The sequence below is a fragment of the Salvelinus namaycush genome, chromosome 29 (genome assembly GCF_016432855.1).
Source record: "Salvelinus namaycush isolate Seneca chromosome 29, SaNama_1.0, whole genome shotgun sequence".
In the NCBI taxonomy this organism is placed as follows: Eukaryota; Metazoa; Chordata; class Actinopteri; order Salmoniformes; family Salmonidae; genus Salvelinus; species Salvelinus namaycush.
The window spans coordinates 32,574,183-32,596,949 of NC_052335.1; the positions used below are offsets into that span (position 1 = coordinate 32,574,183).

A 22,767-nucleotide genomic window follows, 5' to 3' on the forward strand; every position below is an offset into this window, starting at 1 on the left:
ATTTAAGTTAGAATTCAATTGAGTTCAAATAACATGGAATGTACTCCCATGTGAAATGCACAAATAGACTGACTGAGTGGTTTCTCTCTGTACTTGTTATTAAGTCCTTTCCCAGGTTCATTAGGCTAATGTATTGTTTAAAGCTGGTGTCTACTGACGTAGAAATGGACAGACCGAAGGAGAGGGCAAGGGAGAGAGGCAGATAGAAATACTTCAGAAAGTATTCACACCACTTTTCTTTTTCCACATGTTGTTGTGTTACAATTGTGGGATTAAAATGGATTTCAAAGTGGAAGAAACATTTTAACATCTGTAAAAAAAAAAAAAATATGAAAAATAAAACCCCGTCTTGATTAGATAAATATTCAACCCCCTGAGTCAATTCATGTTAGAATCACCTTTGGCAGCGATTACAGCTGTGGGTCTTTCTGGGTAAGTCTCTAAGAGCTTTGCACACCTGGACTGTACAATATTTTCACATTTATAATTGTTTTAATTCTTCAAGGTCGGCCAAGTTGGTTGTTGATCAATACTTGACAGCCATTTTCAAGTCTTGCCATAGATTTTCAAGTAGATCTTAAGTCAATATTGTAACAAGGCCACTCAGGAACATTCAATGTCATCTTGGTAAGCAACTGCATTGTATATTTGGCCTTGTGTTTTAGGTTATTGTCCTGCTGAAAGGTGAATTTGTCTCCCAGTGTCTATTGGAACACAGACTGAACCTAAGTCTTCCTCTAGGATTTTGCCTGTGCTTAGCTCTATTCAGTTTACTTTTTATCATATACTCCCTAGTCCTTGCCGATGACAAGCATACCCATAACATGATGCAGCCACCACCATGCTTGAAAATATGAAGAGTGGGACTCAGTGATGTGTTGTTGGATTTGTCCCCAAACATAATGCTTTGTATTCAGAACATAAAGTTCATTTCTTTGCCACATTTTTTGCAATTTTACTTAAGTGCCTTATTGCAAACAGGATGCAAGTTTTGGAATATTTTTTATTCTGTACAGGCATCCTTCTATTGTGGAGTAACTATAATGTTGTTGATCCATCCATGTTTTTTTTTCCTATCACAGCCATTAAACTCAAACTGTTTTAAAGTCACCATTGGCCTCATGGTGAAATCCCCGTGCGGTTTCCTTCCTCTCCGTCAACTGAGTAAACACTAGAACCGCCATAGGCCAACGGCCATTGACGTTTGAATTTGTCAATTAAAAAAATCTGCCAAAAATAAGCTGTGTTCTGCTCCTTCCATTCCTTCCCTGTACTGATGAGTTTATGTTATGCCTATTTATCAGCAGCAAATTATTTTACCACATGACTTGTGGGTTGATACTATTCTCTTTATGTTTTACTTTGTAAAAATAAGCTGGACTGTTTTATTTACTATAACTCTATTACTAATCAAATGTATTGTAAGGGAAACGAAAACATGCTACATGTTGCACTAGGCCTTTAGAATAATGTAAAAGATATCCTTGACTCCAAGTTGATGACCGGGAAACAAACGATGCCAGTCAGCCTGCACAGCCGGCCCATCAAAACTATACCTAAACTATAATTAAACTAATTTCACACACAAGAGTTAGCCTACAGACAAGATTAAATTGACAATAATCTGATGAGTGACAATATTAGACCTATCAGTTGTCATATTGTACATGGAGAGGTGGGCACATGTTGTAATTGACAGATGCAGGGAAAGGAGCATCACAATCAAATTCTCCTTCAGAATCACATGCAGGTAAAACATTTTATTTCTATATAGTATCAAAAAGAGCATATTCTGCAGTTTCTATGACATTTATCTTTGTCAAATAAATTCAAGCGTTGCAGCTCTTTTTCCAAGAATATCGAAGCTGTCCCTGCATTCAGCACATGACTAGTCGCGTGGCAGCATTGATCTGGTTACTAGGCAAAAACTACTAACATAATACAATTGAAATTAAAATATGCTGTTCTGTTGTCAATGGATGAATGATAGAAATCAGATAGAAACGGATAATTGTGCTTGTGACTTCAATGAACTGAATGATGAGGGTAGGGAGAAAGGTTAAGAGGCTGATTGAATTTAGAACAATAGTGTAATGATGAATTGTGGGCGCGTCGACTTATTTTATTATGAAAGGCTGGAAATGGTATATAATTTCCCCCGGGAGAATCAAATCAGACCGAGTACAACATACAAGTGTAGTTCACAATGTCAAGCCCAACCAAACTAATGGATGCACTGACAGCATTGCAAATGCTGCAGAATTTAGATGATGGAGGATCGGATATTGAGCTTGAAATCGACGTTGCTGATGAAGAGTCTTAATTGGATTTTGATGTTGACTTCGAGCCTCTGCCTCCGATGCCTGAGCCTCGCCACAGAAAAACCAGAACCGAGCCAATTGAGACAGTGATCCCAACTGCCACGGTGAGACAGGAGTCTGGGAGGGATGGCACGGTGAGACAGGAGTCTGGGAGGGATGCCATGGTGAGACAGGAGTCTGGGAGGGATGGCACGGTTTGGGTAGAAAAGAGTGACGAGTTTGTGACATGCAGAAGTTGCAGCACATCAGAGATTGTACTGTTGCTCATGCGCACAGAAAAGGAAACAGTACTTGAGACATGTCTGGATGAACTCAAAGCATGTATTGCTCCTCTTGTATGTCCATGGAGCATACGGCGGAAAGAGCATGGATGTGGAGTCATTTTGGTCTGATAGGTCTGGGGTGGACCTTTTCAGAGAGACCATGCCACTCAACGGCTTCTGACAGACTCTGCCACGCAACGGCTTCTGACAGACCCTGCCACGCAACGGCTTCTGACAGACCCTGCCACGCAACGGCTTCTGACAGACCCTGCCACGCAACGGCTTCTGACAGACCCTGCCACGCAACTGCTTCTGACAGACCCTGCCACGCAACGGCTTCTGACAGACCCTGCCACGCAACGGCTTCTGAGAGACCCTGCCACGCAACGGCTTCTGACAGACCATGCCACGCAACGGCTTCTGAGAGACCCTGCCACGCAACGGCTTCTGACAGACAATGCCACGCAACGGCTTCTGACAGACCCTGCCACGCAACGGCTTCTGACAGACCCTGCCACGCAACGGCTTCTGACAGACCATGCCACGCAACGGCTTCTGACAGACCCTGCCACGCAACGGCTTCTGACAGACCCTGCCACGCAACGGCTTCTGACAGACCCTGCCACGCAACGGCTTCTGAGAGACCATGCCACGCAACGGCTTCTGAGAGACCATGCCACGCAACGGCTTCTGAGAGACCATGCCACGCAACGGCTTCTGAGAGACCATGCCACGCAACGGCTTCTGAGAGACCATGCCACGCCTGCGGCAGGTGCACACAAAACAAGGCCCATAAAAACTGTGTGCAGTGCAACAGATTTTTGTTTGTGGGGCTTACTCACACAAAGCCCCGAAGCTGAGATTGATTCATGCGTAAAGACACAGGTATAAGGGCACAATACAGTAATTTGTTGATTGTATCTTGTCATTAATATTTTTCCACAAACATTTATTTATGTGATTAATCCTTTACAATTGTTCATCTACTGGTACTTTTGTTTAGGAATATGGCAAATTTCACCTGTGACCTGGCTGGTTATATTATTATTATGTTTTTCCTTTCTACTTTGTCAGAAGAAGCTGTAACTGGACTTTATTAATTAATATAACTCTATGACTAATCGAATCTACAATTAAAGTTGATCAAATACAGTATACTAATGTTTTTATTGTAACGGAAACTAAAATACGCTATAGGCCTACGTTTTTTTCTAGGAATTTGTAGAATTATACAAAACATATCCTTGACTCTATCTAAACAATTGATATATTTCCACAAATATTTGTTCATGCAATTTATCCTTTACAATAGTTTCTGCACCATTTATCAAGAGTTGGTGCTTATGTTTGCATACCTTGTGGGTTGATATGTATCTGATGCATCTGCTGAAGGGGTTTCCCGGCAACGTTTTCTAGCGGGGACTTATAGGCTGAAAGGCCAGGCTGTTTTAGTGTTAAGAAGGACGCCTGTATCTTTGTAGTGTCTGGGTGTATTGATACACCATCCTATCAATAGGTGCCCTTCTTTGCGAAGCATTGGAAAACCTCCCTGGTCTTTGTTGTTGAATCTGTGTTTGAAGTTCACTGCCCGACTGAGGGACATTATGTGTGGGGTACAGAGATGAGGTAGTCATAAAAAAATTATGTTAAACACTATTATTGCACAAAGAGTGAGTCCATGCAACATATGTGACTTGTTAAGCAAATATTCTACTCCTGAATTTATTTAGGCTTGCCATAACAAAGTGGTTGACTACTTATTCACTCAAGACATTTCAGCTTTTCAGTGTTTAATTTGTAAAAAATTCTAAAAACGTATTTCCACTTTGACATTATGGGGTATTGTGTGTAGGTCAGTGACACATAATCTCTATTTAATCAATTTTAAGTTCAGGCTGTAACAACATTTGGAAAACGTCAAGGAGTGTAAATACTTTCTGAAGGCCCTGTAGATGGATGGAGGGAGGAAGGAACAGGGACGGACTACCCAGGGCACACCCCATAGGCCAATCGCATACAAGTGGCCAGAGACAGGAGTGAGCGACTGTCCTGCTCCTTCATGAAGGAGGGAAAGAGGGAGGGAGGAAATGAAAATAGGGAGAGGGAAAGAAAGGCAGAGGAAGTGTTTAGCAAACTTCCCAGAAAGTCATAGTCTGGGAGAGTTGGGAGGCTCTCTCTCTCGTTCATGTGGAAGTAACTTGTGTGTGTGATTGTTTTTGGGGCGGTACGAGGGCTAGAGAGACTTGAAGTTACCATTAAGAAAAGTAATATGTGTTTGTGTTGTGAGACTATGTGTGGAAACCTGTATTAAAGTACATACTTTAGTTTTACTGTCCAGTATTGGCCTGTATACTGTCCCTCTCACGACCACAGAATGTAACCAGTTATTCTACTGACAGTTGTAGCTGCTTCGCGTGATGTATTATTGTCTCTACCTTCTTGCCCTTTGCGCTGTGCCAAATAATGTTTGTACCATGTTTTGTGCTGCTACCATGTTGTGTTGCTACCATGCTGTGTTTTCATGTGTTGCTGCCATGCTATGTTGTTGTCTTAAGTCTCTCTTTATGTAGTGTTGTGGTGTCTCTCTTGTCGTGATGTGTTGTCCTGTATTTTTATTTTGTTTTTATTTTTATTCCCAGCCCCCGTCCCCCGCAGGAGGCCTTTTGCCTTTTGGTAGGCCGTCATTGTAAATAAGAATTTGTTCTTAACTGACTTGCCTAGTTAAATGAAGGTTAATAAAATAATTGAAATGTCTGAATGAGAGAGAATGGTTTACTTCTTCTAAACGTCCTTTCTTTTCTCTATCTGTCTTCAGCTCTTCAGGGAAGTCCGAATAATGAAGATTCTAAACCATCCAAACATTGGTAAGTGATTCATACTGACTTACATTTTGTTGGGGGAAAGTTAGGGCTCCACAATATGATTTCTGTACCAAATATTGTGATTTTACTTGAGATTTATAGATCAAAACACTTGGGTAAACTGTTGGAATTTTATGGTTGGAATACAGTGGCTTGGGTAAACTGTTGGAATTTTATGGTTGGAATACAGTGGGCACTTGGAATGCGGTTTTGTTTGGCATGACAACGAATGAAAAAGTAAGGAAAGAGATGGTTGTGACAGAGTAAGAACCAAAGTGTTGGTCAGTGTTTCCCTTGGGACCCTAATTGGCTTTAAATAGATGGGTACTGGCAGGGGTGCAACTTTGGTTTTAGAAGTGGGGGGGACATAATTTTTTTAAATGTATTGTTATTTTTTATCATGTCGGATAAACACTCCGAACAGCCTGTCTGACCTCTCTGAGGCGTCACTCATGGTCCTAAAGCACACCGTTGACTTGTTGTGGTTCACATTCCAATGATAAAACTGTGGGGGGGGGGGGGGACAAATGCAATTTCCGGTCACTGAATTGTTTGGTGAGCATGAAAACGATATAAACCATATGTCACGGCTGTCTGTCACTAGATCTCAACCCAATTGAACTCTTATGGGAGATTCTGGAGCGGCGCCTGAGACGGCGGTTTCCAGCATCAGTAAAACACCAGATTATGTCATTTCTCATGGAAGAATGGTGTTGCGTACTTTCAGTTTAGTTCCAAACACTTGTAGAATCTATGCCAAGGTGCATTGAAGCTGTTCTGGCTTGTGGTGGCCCAATGCCTTTTTTTTGTTACCTGTAAATTCAGACAAAGATTTTAGAATATTTTTCGCCATTTCATCTCAGATTTATGAACAAGCTGTTGCACAAACAATGCTGATTTATAATCTACCACTGGTACAAGCCTGTATTAGAGCAAAAGTTTGCTAGCAACATTTTCCCTATCTCAGTGGATTTAGCTAGCCAGTTAGCTAAGTAGCGATTAGCATTAGGGGTTAAAACAAAACATTTTGGCACATTAGCAGCTTGCTAAGACCAACTTCCATAAAACTTAAATTATTTCCTGAGTCTCGAATAGCCACCTGTCTCTTTTTAATAGCCGGGTAACGACACACAATCACATGCGCCGAATACAACAGGTAGACCTTACAGTGAAATGCTTACTTAGGGCTGTCGTATTCGGCGCATGTGACAAATACAATTTGATTTGATCAGACATACATACCTGTCAGCACATAAACATCTGTTTCAAATAAGCGCCCGGTCTAAATTAATTATTTACGAGGTTACCCTGATTTACTATTAATTGTTTACAAGGTTTAATGTTTGATTTGTTACATTAAATAATTCAGTAATGACTCAGAGAAAATTATGGCAATCATCCGTTTTTTTATCGCCAGTAAGAAACTGCTAGCCATTGGCTGCTATCAGCTGAGAACTGCTAGCTAACTGGCAAGCACAAAAACAGTCAACAAACTTCGGGAGTACAGAACTAGGGTTGTGCCAATCTTGTCATACTCATATTCGTAATTGTTTCCGTTTTATCACAATTCATACTCGTAATCGGATTTACTCGCGATTGGAAAACCCGGAAGTGTGCTTTAAATGCCGGTAAAGCCTTTACCTCAAGTGCACATTACTGAGCTGTCACTCAGAGCTCATCGTTATGTTCCTTCATTACTGGGCTGTCACTCAGAGCTCATTGTTATGTTCCTTCATTGCTGAGCTGTCAATCAGAGCTCATCGTTATGTTCCTTCATTACTGGGCTGTCACTCAGAGCTCATTGTTATGTTCCTTCATTGCTGAGCTGTCACTCAGAGCTCATCGTTATGTTCCTTCATTACTGAGCTGTCACTCAGAGTGCATCATTATGTTCCTTCACTCATTCACACACATTGTTAAATGACCCTGGCAGATGAAAATGCACATGATTTACTTACTTAGTCCTATTCAATAATGAACAAAATAGTCTAATAAATAGCCTAATGCATGGCTGGCTACTACTGCCTGCCTTTACTCCAGACAGATTTAGATGAAGGTAGACTAATTCACTTGTCCCATCTATTGTTTCACTTTCGAGAGGAGCAAAGCTTTTCTCTCACGACAGTTATGCCACAGTGTTTGTACAATCAAAGTAAACTATTTACATTTGTCATTTTATTTTTTAATGATCTGTCACTCAGTAAACATGCCTGGCAGAGAGAAATGCATGGGCATGGATCACAACATAACGACAGACGTCAGCAATGGAATAATTATACGGACAGACAAAGTAGGGCTACTAAACAACGCCAAGTAGACAGACTAAAACAACCATATGGCCTCAGCAAAGTAGACAGACTAAAACACCATATGGCCTCAGCAAAGTAGACAGACTAAAACAACCATATGGCCTCAGCAAAGTAGACAGACTAAAACAACCATATGGCCTCAGCAAAGTAGACAGACTAAAACAACCATATGGCCTCAGCAAAGTAGACAGACTAAAACAACCATATGGCCTCAGCAAAGTAGACAGACTAAAACAACCATATGGCCTCAGCAAAGTAGACAGACTAAAACAACCATATGGCCTCAGCAAAGTAGACAGACTAAAACAACCATATGGCCTCAGCAAAGTAGACAGACTAAAACACCATATGGCCTCAGCAAAGTAGACAGACTAAAACACCATATGGCCTCAGCAAAGTAGACATGAATTAAATGGCTGGAACAACATTGATTTCTGATTCATACACAATGTTTGGAAAAGGGGAAAGGTGTGCCCTGAGATGAGTGAAAGAAACAGAGCCGTGTGTCTGTCTGGGGAAATGAGAGCAGATGGAGAGCGGCTTTTTCCATTACAATCAATGTAGCAGGTTCACCCAATTTACCCCGCCCCATTTCTTAACAGACAGAAGAACTAGCCAATAGTTGTTTGGAGCACACAGTGCTTCACTCTGTTCGAGTGAAAGAGAGATGAGTGCTGGCAGCTGAAAATTGCTTTTTTTCTTATCACAGATAATGACAAAAAATACTTGTCATATTCAGAAAATTGTCCATATCCGTTAAAATACTCGTTTTCTCACACCCCTCTACAGAACCTTAGAAATCAGATGGTCTCTCTCTAGTGGCGAAAGTAAGATCTGCTGTAAATGCACAGTCAAAGAGGAGAATAATTATTAATTAAACATTTTTTTTTTTACATTTATAGAGGGATACTAAGACAGGAAACGTGACGCTGTGTGTAAATGGTAACAAATTAGTGCAGGGAATGAAGAAATTGATTAAAATGCTGGAATTAAACAATTACCAAGCAAATGAGCAAAAGCTGTGATCATAAAGGAAATAGAGGCCTGGCTCAAATACAGGCCTGGCTCTAATATTTAAGTGATTTAAGCAAATAAACATTAACTAGCGTTTGCAGAGAGAAAGTTACACAAACAAATAGTATAATATAGAAAACTTGGATTTATATTAAGAATCAAAGTGGAAAGCTGTGTCCTTGTTTGGAACAATCTGTTGACTGCATGCTGTGTTTGGTCAATGCATGCAGAGTGAATCTCGGGCACAAGGAACTGCATGTTTGAGTGACAGGGGGCAGGGCTTGGTGTGTGTGGGATTGGGAAGCCGCCAAAAGAGGGACTGAGAGAGTTGATTTCAATTTGGTCATATTCGGGATATGAATTCAATCAAATATTGGCACAAACTGAAAATGTAAACACAAAGCAGGCACTTCATAATTTTTGGAGGCATGAACAACATTATGCAAGTTAGCTAGCAATCAAGTAGGCTTGGGCTGAATACAGTATACCGGGGTATTTGGAAAAACCACAGGATAGTTTTTCAATACCGTTGAAACAATTTCTTTACGTTTTTTAAATTTATTTGTAGCTACTTCTTAAGTAAAAACCTGCAGTAAACTTGTGCAATACGTTATGAGATAAAGATTGCATTCTGCATTTTACCTGTCACATAATTTTTCATTATGCCATTTACCGATGGTCCCCAGTCACGTGGTGTTTGTTTACAAGCACGAGAGACCGGAGCCTTGTGAGTCACTCGCTGTTGTGCAGCATGCGCCAGGTGATCTAGTTACAGTATGGAATTCACAACTAAATGTTTGCCAGCTAGATATCTTATAACTATTAAGTTAACTGTCTAAAATGTGCTAATTGCTATGCAGTTGTGAATTTTGGTTTGCTAAGTTAGTAGGTAGTTAAGTGGTTAGCTTCATCCAAAATCAAACATTCGTTTCGTAACAGCAGAGAATTCGCTCCTGGATCAAGACCCTTGGTGTTTAATATTTGTTTTGTGCATGCAGCAAACTGTGAGTAGCGTTTTTTAGTTACACGTATAGTTTAGGTCGGAGTCTGTATAAAATGTTAAATGTGCTCGTTAGCATTTAGTTAGAATTCTCTATGGGATGTTACCTGTACTTTTTACTATGTAATCCAAAGGTTAGCAATGCTATCAGTGGGATTTGAAGAGCGCCCTGTGTGTTTAATGCTGGTATTACCGAATATCCCGGTATGGCACAAGGTCAGTATGAAGGATTGACAATCTGGATACCATCCAAGCATATTAGGAAGCTTACTTAAATGTGAATAACTTTAGCTAACTAGCTTAGCAAGCTAATATAAATGTGAATAACTCTAGCTATTAATTTGCACTTAGTTAGCTTGCAGGACTAACTAGCCAGAGTTATTCACATTTATATTAGCTTGGTAATCTAGTTAGTTCGAGTTATTCACATTTAAGTATGTGAATACATGCAAATAACTGTAGCTAGCTAGCCCTGCAAGCTAACTTAGTTGAATGAATCTAGCTAGCTGGCAAGCTAACTTAGTTGAATTACTCCAGCTAGCTAGCAAACTAACTTAGTGAAATGTAAATAAATGTAGCTACAGTAGCTAACCAACTACTTAGTTTACTATAGGGCAAAACAATTAACATTTTAAACTTACTCTCTTAAAATGTTTTTTAATTCAATATATAAAAACAAAGTATCCCATAAGGTCAATGGGCAATTATGTAGGCAGGAGTGCAGATAGGAAAAACAACATACATGAACATATGACGGTTTTATGCCTCCCAATGTTCACGAGTTTCTTCCAGATTGTTTACGTCTCCAGTTTTACACTTTTCTAGCATATTTTAACAACGTGGAAATGGTCCCTTCACTTTCAATTAGGAATTTCTTTCATCTCTTGAATGAATGGACTCATTACCAGTAGAAATGGCAGCTGCCGTCCTTTCCTAAGTTCTCTTCCCCTTCTCCCTTGTCCCATGTTTGGGAATTCCTCTCCTGAGTGGTGACACCCCCATCCCCCAACTTTATTCTAATCCCTGGGTCGGAAATCCCCCTTTATTTTTCCAGTGTTCCCATTTCCTGTCTCTCTCTCTCTCTCACACAGACACACACACAGCGACCTTCTTCCTGGGGGTACAAAAGCCTGTTTGTGTCACTCTTTGTGTGTGTGTCATTAAGCCCTGGCGATCATCTAGCAGGTCCCCTCTGCTCCCCCTCTCATGTGCCCCACCACCACAACAACACCACACAATACACACACAACACGCACAGACACCACAACACACACGACAGACACAGTGTGTGTGTGTGTGTAAGCGAGAGGAAGCGAGAGAATGAGAACAGTCTGGGACAATAAGGGGGGAATTCCTACCAATGGATTAAAAAAGTTGGGAATGAGAATGTCACCACTCGACAAAAGATGGCGTTTTTACTTGAATTTCACAATGCATCCGCTATCATTTTTTATTTCACTTTTATTTTTTAAATTACTTTTACCCCTTTTTCTCCCCAATTTCGTGATATCCCATTGGTAGTTAGTCTTGTCCCATCGCTGCAACTCCCGTACGGACTCGGGAGAGGCGAAGGTCGAGAGCCATGCGTCCCATGAAACACGACGCTGCCAAGCCGCAGGGTCGTGACACACTGCTCGCTTAACCCGGAAGCCATCCGCACCAATGTGTCAGAGGAAACAACTGGCGACTGTGTCTGCGTGAGTCGATAAGCTTCCCAAATCAAAAAGCCATGGATTAACACAGAGTTTGTCGCTAAACTGAAGGACAGGACTACCTCTCACGAGGCTATCGCAGGCAACCCTGAGGCTACGGCTAAGGACAGGAACAAATACAAGAAGTCCTTTTACGAACATGCAGTCAAGAAACTAGCAAAAGGACAATATAGGAATAAGGTGGAATCATATTACACAGCCTCAGATGCACACCGCACATGTGGCAGGGGCTATAGTCCATTACAGATTACAAAGGAAGACCCAGTGATCTGCCCAATGATGCCTCTCTACCAGACAAACTTTTATGCACGCTTCGACAACAACAACATGGAATGGGTGTGAAGGTCGGGTGTGAATTCCGGGTGTGAGAACAGTCTGGGTGCCGACGTAAGGTCTTTAATCATGTCAACACCCGCAAGACCACGGGGACCGACTGTATTCCAGGGCGCATTTTTAGAGCATGCGCAGAACAGCTGGCAGGCATATTCACCGTCATTTTCAACCTCTCCTTGTCCCGGTCTGTAATCCCCCTGTTTTAAGATGACCACCATCATTCCTGTTCCCAAGGCTTCAGGACACAATGAATACCACCCTGTAGCACACACATCTGTAATTATAAAGTCCTTTGAAATGCTGGTTATGGCACACATCAACTCTATCATCCCAGAAACCCTAGACCCACACCAATTTGCATACCGCATACGACGCAATCTAAATTGCACTTCATGTGGCCCTTACCCACCTAGATAAGAGCAATACCTATGTGAGAATGCTGTTCGTTGACTACAGCTCAGCGTTCAACACCATTATCCCCTCCAAGCTCGTCACCAAACTTAGCACCCTGGGACTGAACACCTCCCTCTGCAACTGTATGCTGGACTTTCTGACGGGCCGACCCCAGGTGGTGAGGGTAGGCAACATCACCTCTGCCATGCCCACCCTCAACATGGGGGCCCGACAGGGGTATGTGATTATTTCCCTCCTGTACTTCCTGTTCACCCATGACTGCGTGGCCACGCATTACTCCAACACCATCATCAAGTTTGCTGACGACACAACGGTGATGGGCCTGATCACTGGCATCGAGGAGACAGCCTACAGGGAGGAGGTCAGTGACCTTGCAGTGTGGTGCCGGAACAACAACCTCCCTCAACGTCAGCAAGACCAAGGAGCTGATCGTGGAATACAAGAAACGGGTGGCAAGCACGCTACCATCCACATTGATGGGGCTGCAGTGGAGTCGGTCTAGAGCTTAAATTTCCTCTGTGTCCACATCACTAAGGACTTAAAATGGTACACTCATGCGCACAGACGTGAAGAATAATGTCTTTACACATTAGTTGAGTTATCAAGGTGTTTGAGGATACAGTGTAGGACCACGTTGACAGCGTCAACTCTGTAGGCGAACTGCAGTGGGTTGAGGTAGTCGTTCAAGCAGGACACCTTTTTTTCAGGACTAGAACAATGATGGAGGATTTTAAAGAGTCAGGAACCGTTTCTTAAAACTGCATTGTTGGTTAAGGGCTTGTCAGTAAGCATTTCACTGTAAGGTGAATTTGGCCGCATGTGACAAATACAATTTGATTTGATTTGAACAGTGCATTACTCTAGTGATTGGTTGAATATTTTCATGGAAACATGAGAGAGTTGGTCAGTGCAGTGCTTAAGTGTGGCTGGAGAGACCTTGTCCGAGGCAGCAGCCTTCCTGGTGTTCTGTTTCCTAAAGAGTCTGTTGACCTCTTGCTCTGTGATGACCAGGGGTGGGGGCTTCCTGGGATGGCAGATGGATAGAGGAGAGAGGTGCCTAGAGAGGAAGGGAGGGGTGTGGGGTATTGTCCTGGTGATGGAGGGGAGTTTGTGAGTCAAAGCTGCAGTAAAACTGGTTTACTTTATTCAGCAGTGAGGGGTCGTCTGACATCGGGGGAGCTTTTGGTTTGTAGTTCGTTATTTGTTTTAGTCCTTTTCAGACAGACGAGCAGTCATTTGTTTTTAGTAATTTCAGACGAGCAGTCGAGCAGGCAGCAGCAGTCGTTGCTGGAGAACTGTTGCTCCAGCCTGACTTTGTACTGCTGTTTGGCTTCCTTAATTCCGAAGTGTAGCTTTTGGGTGGTCTAAATTTTACGGCACATGGTTGGCGATTGTCTGGTTAGGCCTGGGGGAAGAGACTGTTTCCCTTTTTTTTTTGGTGCTTTTCATGCCCAACTTCCTCTTCTGCTGACCCACTTTCTCACTCCCTCGCTCCCAAAACCCAGGTAGGTCAGTGCAGAAGGAGGGAGATAGGGAGGGTGATGAAGAGAGAGACTGATGGAGACCGACTGAAGGAGTGCAAGATGGAGGGAGACAGGGAAAGAGCGAGAGAATAGAGGGAGTCAGACTGAAGAAGACTGAGGGGGAGAGAGACTGTGGGATTAGTTGGCTACGGTCTCATTTCAGAACAGCATGTGGCTGCATCAACATGAAACCTCTAAAATCAGTTAGATTTTTTTTCCCTGATTCCATTTTTTCCCCCAAATTCTGTTTCCTCCATTTTGTTTTTCAAGGTTTCAGGTTTTCCCACTCAAAATCACATTTGGAAAAAATGGGGGGGGAAAACAAAACAACAAAATTCGATGTTTTAAGTCCACAACAATGTTTAAACCACATCAGCAGACCATTTTTGATGTCCGGGAAAATGTAAGAAAATTCGATTTTTGGGTGCAGTTACCCTTTTAATGCAAGCGCTCACCAGGAAGAGACCGTTGTTTGGTTAAGGCGGAGTTTGCAAAAGAAATGGCCACTGGATTGATTCAAATAAGGATGAAATCATTCTGTCAGGCTACTTTGAAGTTAACATTTTAATTGAGAAGGTTAATAGTGGGAAAAAAAGGATATCGTTAGCATCATCGCTAACGGCTACACAAAGTATAGACATGCACACAGACAGGGGAATTCCTGTCAGTTGCATAAAAATACAGATCACTGATACATTGTGTTCATGTCTTATGGCATGAACAAAATGCATGTCTCACTTCATGTTCATGTCTCACTTGGGCAAATTAATGCATTTTCAACTAAGTTCAATAGATTTAGTTGATTTCCTACTAATTTCGATACATTTTTGAATATTGTTGAGTTCCGTTTTAATGTTTGGATTCCTTGATTCCGTCCGCGTTCTTCGCAATACGGATTTTATAGGGCCCTACAACATATGTTTAAAAAGAATCTGCAGCGTTTCTCACCTAGACAATTTCTTCGGTGGGATGCAAAGTAGCCCAAAGCAACATTTTAAGCAGGCAGATGGATACAACGTTCAGATGATGCCAACATTTGCTAAGAGTAGCAAGGTGAATTTCAGGCCAAATTGAATTTTCAATAGTGTAATATAGCAAGGTTTCTATCCTTGGTGTGGAAACTCAGGGAGTGCAGTGTTGTTGTTTTCTGTCCCAGCTCGAACACTCCTGTTTTGCCCAATCAAGGGCTTACTGATCAGTTAAGAAAGAGTCGGAATGAGTGTAAACAGACACTGTACATCAAATCTGTACAGATCTTAACAATGTCCACAGAAGTTTTTATTGTCTCAGGTACCAGCTATCCTCAGCTATCCTTATCCTGCTAAATGAGTGTGTTCTGGAACACACCCACAGACAGACAGTGAAACAGACAGTGATTCAGAAAGCGAGATTTAGCCTGCTAATACGGGGCTTTTCCACCTAACTGTAGGCTTTGATTTCACAGTTACATTCCTTCAGCCTAGTGCTTTGTGTCTAGTCACACATGCACGCACGCACACTCATACACACACACACACACGCATACACACACACGCATACACACACACACACATACACACAAGCTGAGTTATCTGCTCAGGTGGTGATTGTGGGCTCGAGGCTGCAGCAGCAGTTGCAGTGAGCTGCTATGGTAGACTGTCTGTCTGTCTGTCTCTGTCTGTCTCTGTCTGTCTGTCTCTGTCTATATGTCTGTCTGTCTCTGTCTATATGTCTGTCTGTCTCTGTCTATCTGTATGTCTGTCTCTGTCTGCCTGCTTGTCTGTCTGTCTCTGGCCCTCAGGCCTGTCTGTCTGTCTCTGGCCCTCAGGCCTGTCCGTCTGTCTCATGTGACTGCATCCTGGGAACAGAACAGCCAGCGTTACTGCATCTATACTGTCCTGAGGCAACCTGGCTAATATCAATTCAATTCATTGGCATAGAAAACATACTGTATATTTACATTGCCAAAGCAAGTGAAATAGATAATAAACAAAAGTTAAATAACCTCTCTCTTACTCTTTCTCTCTTTGCCTCTCTCCCTTTCTCCGCCTCTCTCTCCCTCTCTCTCTCCCTCTCTTCCCTTTTCTTTCTCCGCCTCTCTCTCCCTCTCTCTCTCTCCCGCTCTCTCCCTCTCTCTCTTCCTCTCTCTCGCTCCTTCCACAGTGAAACTGTTTGAGGTGATAGAGACTGAGAAGACTCTCTACCTAGTGATGGAATATGCCAGTGGTGGTAAGTTACTTAGTAATATGCCAGTGGAGGTAAGTTACTTAGTAATATGCCAGTGGAAGTAAGTTACTTAGTTATATGCCAGTGGTGGTAAGTTACTTAGTAATATGCCAGTGGAGGTAAGTTACTTAGTAATATGTCAGTGGAGGTAAGTTACTTAGTAATATGCCAGTGGTGGTAAGTTACTTAGTAATATGCCAGTGGTGGTAAGTTACTTAGTAATATGCCAGTGGAGGTAAGTTACTTAGTAATATGCCAGTGGAGGTAAGTTACTTAGTAATATGCCAGTGGAGGTAAGTTACCTAGTAATATGCCAGTGGAGGTAAGTTACTTAGTAATATGTCAGTGGAGGTAAGTTACTTAGTAATATGTCAGTGGAGGTAAGTTACTTAGTAATATGCCAGTGGAGGTAAGTTACTTAGTAATATGTCAGTGGAGGTAAGTTACTTAGTAATATGTCAGTGGAGGTAAGTTACTTAGTAATATGCCAGTGGAGGTAAGTTACTTAGTAATATGTCAGTGGGGGCAAGTTACTTAGTAATATGTCAGTGGAGGTAAGTTACTTAGTAATATGCCAGTGGAGGTAAGTTACTTAGTAATATGCCAGTGGAGGTAAGTTACTTAGTAATATGTCAGTGGAGGTAAGTTACTTAGTAATATGCCAGTGGAGGTAAGTTCCTTAGTAATATGTCAGTGGAGGTAAGTTAATTAGCAATATGCCAGTGGAGGTAAGTTCCTTAGTAATATGTCAGTGGAGGTAAGTTACTTAGTAATATGCCAGTGGAGGTAAGTTCCTTAGTAATATGGCAGTGGAGGTAAGTTCCTTAGTAATATGTCAGTGGGGGCAAGTTACTTAGTAATATGCCAGTGGAGGTAAGTTAATTAGCAATATGCCAGTGGAGGTAAGTTCCTTAGTAATATGCCAGTGGAGGTAAGTTCCTTAGTAATATGTCAGTGGAGGTAAGTTAATTAGCAATATGCCAGTGGAGGTAAGTTCCTTAGTAATATGGCAGTGGAGGTAAGTTCCTTAGTAATATGCCAGTGGAGGTAAGTTACTTAGTAATATGCCAGTGGAGGTAAGTTCCTTAGTAATATGCCAGTGGAGGTAAGTTACTTAGTAATATGCCAGTGGAGGTAAGTTCCTTAGTAATATGCCAGTGGAGGTAAGTTACTTAGTAATATGCCAGTGGAGGTAAGTTACCTAGTAATATGAGGCAGGGTAAATAGTGTAGTACATAGTACACTATAATATTTATAATATGCTTTGAGCATAATGCATGAAAAGCCCATGAATATTAAATGCAAGTATTATCATCCTGATTCTACCGCTGTAGTATGCCACCCTCCTCTTGAAGAGCTACCCGGTGCTATCTTGTGCTAACGCACCTGCTTCAGGCACTCAAGGTCCTGATGAGTAGCCTGTTTAGTAGAATCAGAGGGCAGGGCTGGAGCAAAAGCCAGCATAACCAGTAGCTCTCCAGGAGGAGGTTTGGTCTGCCTCCTGCTATTTATATAGTACTTTATAATAACGCATAATATTGCCTTACCTAGGACAAATGAGGCTGCCTAACTAGCAATTTATGCTTTCAGACTTATGACTTTACATTTAATTTGGAGGACTGAGAGGAAGTTTTGGCTCCATTCAGTCAAAGTTTAACTTAAACTCTCTATCTCTCCCTCTCTCTCCCCCTCTTTCTCTCTGTCCCTCTCCATCCTTCCTTCCTCTCTCTCTCCCTCTCTCCCCCCTCTCTCTCTCTCTTTCTCCCTCTCTTTCTCCCCCTCTCTCTCTCTCTCTCTCTCTCTCTCGCTCTCTCTCTCGCTCTCTCTCTCGCTCTCTCTCTCTCTCTCTCTCTCTCTCTCCTCTCTCTCCCTATCCACCTCTATCTCTCCTCCCTCTCACCCCCCTTCCCCCTTTTTCCTTCCAGGGGAGGTCTTTGACTACCTCGTAGCACATGGGAGGATGAAGGAGAAGGAGGCCAGGGCTAAATTTAGACAGGTACCGCAGTGGACTGGATTCAGCCCCACGCACGCACGCATACACACACTAAGACACACCATGTTCAAAGACACCCTGGCTGGGTGTCACAGACACACACACACACACACATACAGACTTTCAAGCCAACCAACTTGGCAGGACTGAGCCCTGCGAGGAAAAACCAATTCGCTTGGCCAACACTACCCTAAGACCTATATAGCCTACATAAGTTCTGCCAGTGGACGAGAGCTGCATTATCAACAACAGAGAAGGCAGCAAACGTAGAGCTCATTGGTCAGTGTTTCCAACTAACACTGTCAAACGTAGAGCTCATTGGTCAGTGTTTCCAACTAACACTGTCAAACGTAGAGCTCATTGGTCAGTGTTTCCAACTAACTATGATACTAAATAGAGGATATTTGCATAAGGAAGGTGAGGTTATAACTTCACATTGACCACTAGGCCTATTATTAATTGAGAACGAGGCAAAAATGACTGTCACCAAAACAAAGAATTAGGAGACTGCAAAAATGTATTACCCCATTAGGAGACTGCAAAAATGTATTACCCCATTAGGAGACTGCAAACATGTATTACCCCATTAGGAGACTGCAAACATGTATTACCCCATTAGGAGACTGCAAACATGTATTACCCCATTAGGAGACTGCAAACATGTATTACCCCATTAGGAGACTGCAAACATGTATTACCCCATTAGGAGACTGCAAACATGTATTACCCCATTAGGAGACTGCAAACATGTATTACCCCATTAGGAGACTGCAAACATGTATTACCCCATTAGGAGACTGCAAACATGTATTACCCCATTAGGAGACTGCAAACATGTATTACCCCATTAGGAGACTGCAAACATGTATTACCCCATTAGGAGACTGCAAACATGTATTACCCCATTAGGAGACTGCAAACATGTATTACCCCATTAGGAGACTGCAAACATGTATTACCCCATTAGGAGACTGCAAAAATGTATTACCCCATTTAGATAGTTACTTTATAACTACAACCATAACAATCCATGTATGTTATTGACTGTAATCAGTAAATAGCTAATTCTGTTCCAATCAGCCCCTGCTTACCTAGATGGGAAATCCACCAGATCTGACACACACACACACACACACACACACACACACACACACACACACACACACACACTGTTCTAGCCCCAAGCACGTCCCTGTTGTCCAATCAATGGAGTTCTGAGAGGTGTAGGTGCTGCGGTTGGATGTTGTTAATCGTCCACACACACACACACACACACACACACACACACACACACACACCCACACACCCTTTCTGATTCCCAAGCTCCTCTGCCAAGTGTCAAACTCTGAAATGTCAAGGGCTGCCGTGTCTGTAGTTGTCCCTTGAAGACCTTCTAAAACGTCATGGTACAACTGTCTAATAATATGTTCTAACTTGTAATTGTATGGTTTTTGTCCATTCCTTTCCAGATTGTGTCAGCTGTACAGTACTGCCATCAGAAACACATCGTACACAGAGACCTGAAGGTAATTAAAGCTTTATGTACACACACACACACACACACACACACACACACACACACACACACACACACACACACACATACACACACATACAGATGTAGGATCTTAATTTGAGCCAGTTTGTAGTTGTCCCTTGAAGAAGACATTCTAAACGTCATCAGCAGGACAATGATCCAGCAGCAACAGGACATTTGAGTTATGTGGATTATAATTAATGGACATGTTTTGTAAGGACTGATAACATTTTCTTAAGGGAAAATCAAGAAATTACAAACTTCAGAAGACTTCTTCACACTAGAACCATTAAATCAGTCGTCATTTGGACGGCTCATTAATTACATTTTGAAAGTCATGCCCCTCTCACTCCAGACTTATCCTAAATAAGTCTATTTAACACACTGTTGTTGTTGTTACAATCATAATATCACATACAGACCTGGTGTCATAGCGAGTTTTAGCAGGGCATGTCATTTTTTTAAATGGTTTTCCAGGGGGAAAAATTACATGCCCTTATAAAATAGGGTTTCCCTTCCTTCTCCTCACAGTTGAAGGTGCGGTTCCCAGTTTAGAATCACCCCGAAAACTGCCTCGAAACTGAACCTAAACTGTAACTGAAACTAATTTCACAGATACAACAATAGATTAAATAAATTAATACAGTATATTGTGATCTTTTCTAATTCTAATCTCCAAATGGTAAGTACCCTATATCAGTCCACCGAATCCAAGCAGTCTTATCAGTCTACTTTGGCCTACTTGGAGAACACAGTGAGAGCGTACGTCATGTACAATGGTATTAAAACCAAGACGAACGGGATGCACATTCTGCGTTAGCGCTGCGACAAGATCTGAATGAAAACCACTCCGATTGCGGAGGAAGAAATGGATCACGTTTATTCTTGTGATTCTGAGCTCTCGGCCTGAAACTACACCTAAAAAGCCATAACGGTGTGCACTGAGCAGCTGCCCGCGCCAACACCAAATGAAACGGTGAGACAGGAGAGCGGTAGGGACGATAACATTTGGGAAGAACAAGCTTGTGAACAATGCTACACCGATTATCAGCACAGAATGTCATCACTGAGACAGCAGGCCCCACATCTCAAGCAGAAAACAACATGAGTAACGCTCTCACCAGCTTTCATTGTTTATGTGACATGGACATGCTCCAACTGATGCCACTGCGTTTAGATGCACACCATGTAAGCACAAGCTGACAGTCATTTATTGTTGTTTAATGCTGTCATATCGGCATTTAATATTCATTATTAATGCATTATTGCTTTTGTGCTGATTTTCACTATTTATGAAGCACACTTGAAGCTCTGATGTTTTCATCAACTGACCGTGTAACTTTTTCTTATTTAAAAGAAGAAAAAAAATGTACCTCTTTTTTCTCCCCAATTTCCTGGTATCCAATTGGTAGTTACAGTCTTGTCTCATCGCTGAAACTCCCGTACGGACTCAGGAGAGGCGAAGGTCGAGAGCCGTGCGTCCTCCGAAACACGACCCAACCAAGCTGCACTGCTTCTTGACACAATGCCCACTTAACCCAGAAGCCAGCCACACCAATGTGTCGGAGGAAACACTGTATACCTGGTGACCGTGTCAGCGTGCATGCGCCTGGCCCGCCACAGGAGTTGCTAGAGTGCGATGGGACAAGAACATCCCTGCCGGCCAAACCCTCCCCTAACGACGCTGGGCCAATTGTGCGCCCCCCCATGGGTCTCCCGGTCGCGGCTGGCTGCGGCAGAGCCTGGATTCGAACCAGGATCTCTAGTGGCACAGCTAGCACTGATGCAGTGCCTTAGACCACTGCACCACTCGGGAGGTGTGCATCTAGCTGACTGTGCATCTAGCTGACTGACTGTGCGTCTAGCTGACTGACCGTGCGTCTGGCAGGCTGGCTGACCGTGCGTCTGGCAGGCTGGCTGACCGTGCGTCTGGCAGGCTGGCTGACCGTGCGTCTGGCAGGCTGGCTGACCGTGCGTCTGGCAGGCTGGCTGACCGTGCGTCTGGCAGGCTGGCTGACCGTGCGTCTGGCAGGCTGGCTGACCGTGCGTCTGGCAGGCTGGCTGACCGTGCGTCTGGCAGGCTGGCTGACCGTGCGTCTGGCAGGCTGGCTGACCGTGCGTCTGGCAGGCTGACTGACCGTGCGTCTGGCTGGCTGACTGACCGTGCGTCTGGCTGGCTGACTGACCGTGCGTCTGGCTGGCTGACTGACCGTGCGTCTGGCTGGCTGACTGACCGTGCGTCTGGCTGGCTGACTGACCGTGCGTCTGGCTGGCTGACTGACCGTGCGTCTGGCTGACTGACTGACCGTGCGTCTGGCTGACTGACTGACCGTGCGTCTGACTGGCTGACCGTGCGTCTGACTGGCTGACCGTGCGTCTGACTGGCTGACCGTGCGTCTGGCAGGCTGACCGACCGTGCGTCTGGCAGGCTGACCGACCGTGCGTCTGGCAGGCTGACCGACCGTGCGTCTGGCAGGCTGACCGACCGTGCGTCTGGCAGGCTGACCGACCGTGCGTCTGGCAGGCTGACCGACCGTGCGTCTGGCAGGCTGACCGACCGTGCGTCTGGCTGACTGACCGACCGTGCGTCTGGCTGACTGACCGACCGTGCGTCTGGCTGACTGACCGACCGTGCGTCTGGCTGACTGACCGACCGTGCGTCTGGCTGGCTGACCGACCGTGCGTCTGGCTGGCTGGCCGACCGTGCGTCTGGCTGGCTGGCCGACCGTGCGTCTGGCTGGCTGGCCGACCGTGCGTCTGGCTGGCTGGCCGACCGTGCGTCTGGCTGGCTGGCCGACCGTGCGTCTGGCTGGCTGGCCGACCGTGCGTCTGGCTGGCTGGCCGACCGTGCGTCTGGCTGGCTGGCCGACCGTGCGTCTGGCTGGCTGGCCGACCGTGCGTCTGGCTGGCTGGCCGACCGTGCGTCTGGCTGGCTGGCCGACCGTGCGTCTGGCAGGCTGGCCGACCGTGCGTCTGGCAGGCTGACTGACTGACCGTGCGTCTGGCTGACTGACTGACTGTTTTATTTCGTCATTGTGAACAGAAGCTGTTTGAAGTCGGAAGTTTACATACACTTAGATTGGAGTCATTAAAACTCGTTTTTAAACCACTACACAGATTTCTTGTTAACAAACTATAGTTTTGGCAAGTCGGTTAGGACATCTACTTTGTGCATGACACACGTAATTTTTCCAACAATTGTTTACAGACAGATGATTTCACTTATAATTCACTGTATCAATTCCAGTGGGTCAGAAGTTAACATACACTAAGTTGACTGTG

The 22,767-nt window shown here is 43.7% G+C and overlaps 1 protein-coding gene across 4 annotated transcripts in view; it reads left to right on the forward strand.

Annotated features, from left to right (window-relative positions):
• The window catches only part of LOC120024025 (MAP/microtubule affinity-regulating kinase 3-like), a 100,611-nt gene that overhangs the window by 42,923 nt on the left and 34,921 nt on the right, over nt 1–22,767 (forward strand). For all 4 annotated transcript variants that reach the window (XM_038968108.1, XM_038968110.1, XM_038968109.1 and 1 more), the window contains exons 4-7: nt 5,400–5,448; nt 15,893–15,958; nt 17,881–17,951; nt 19,418–19,474. In XM_038968108.1, coding sequence (XP_038824036.1) covers nt 5,400–5,448; nt 15,893–15,958; nt 17,881–17,951; nt 19,418–19,474 — 243 coding nt within the window. The remainder of the gene's footprint in view (nt 1–5,399; nt 5,449–15,892; nt 15,959–17,880; nt 17,952–19,417; nt 19,475–22,767) is intronic.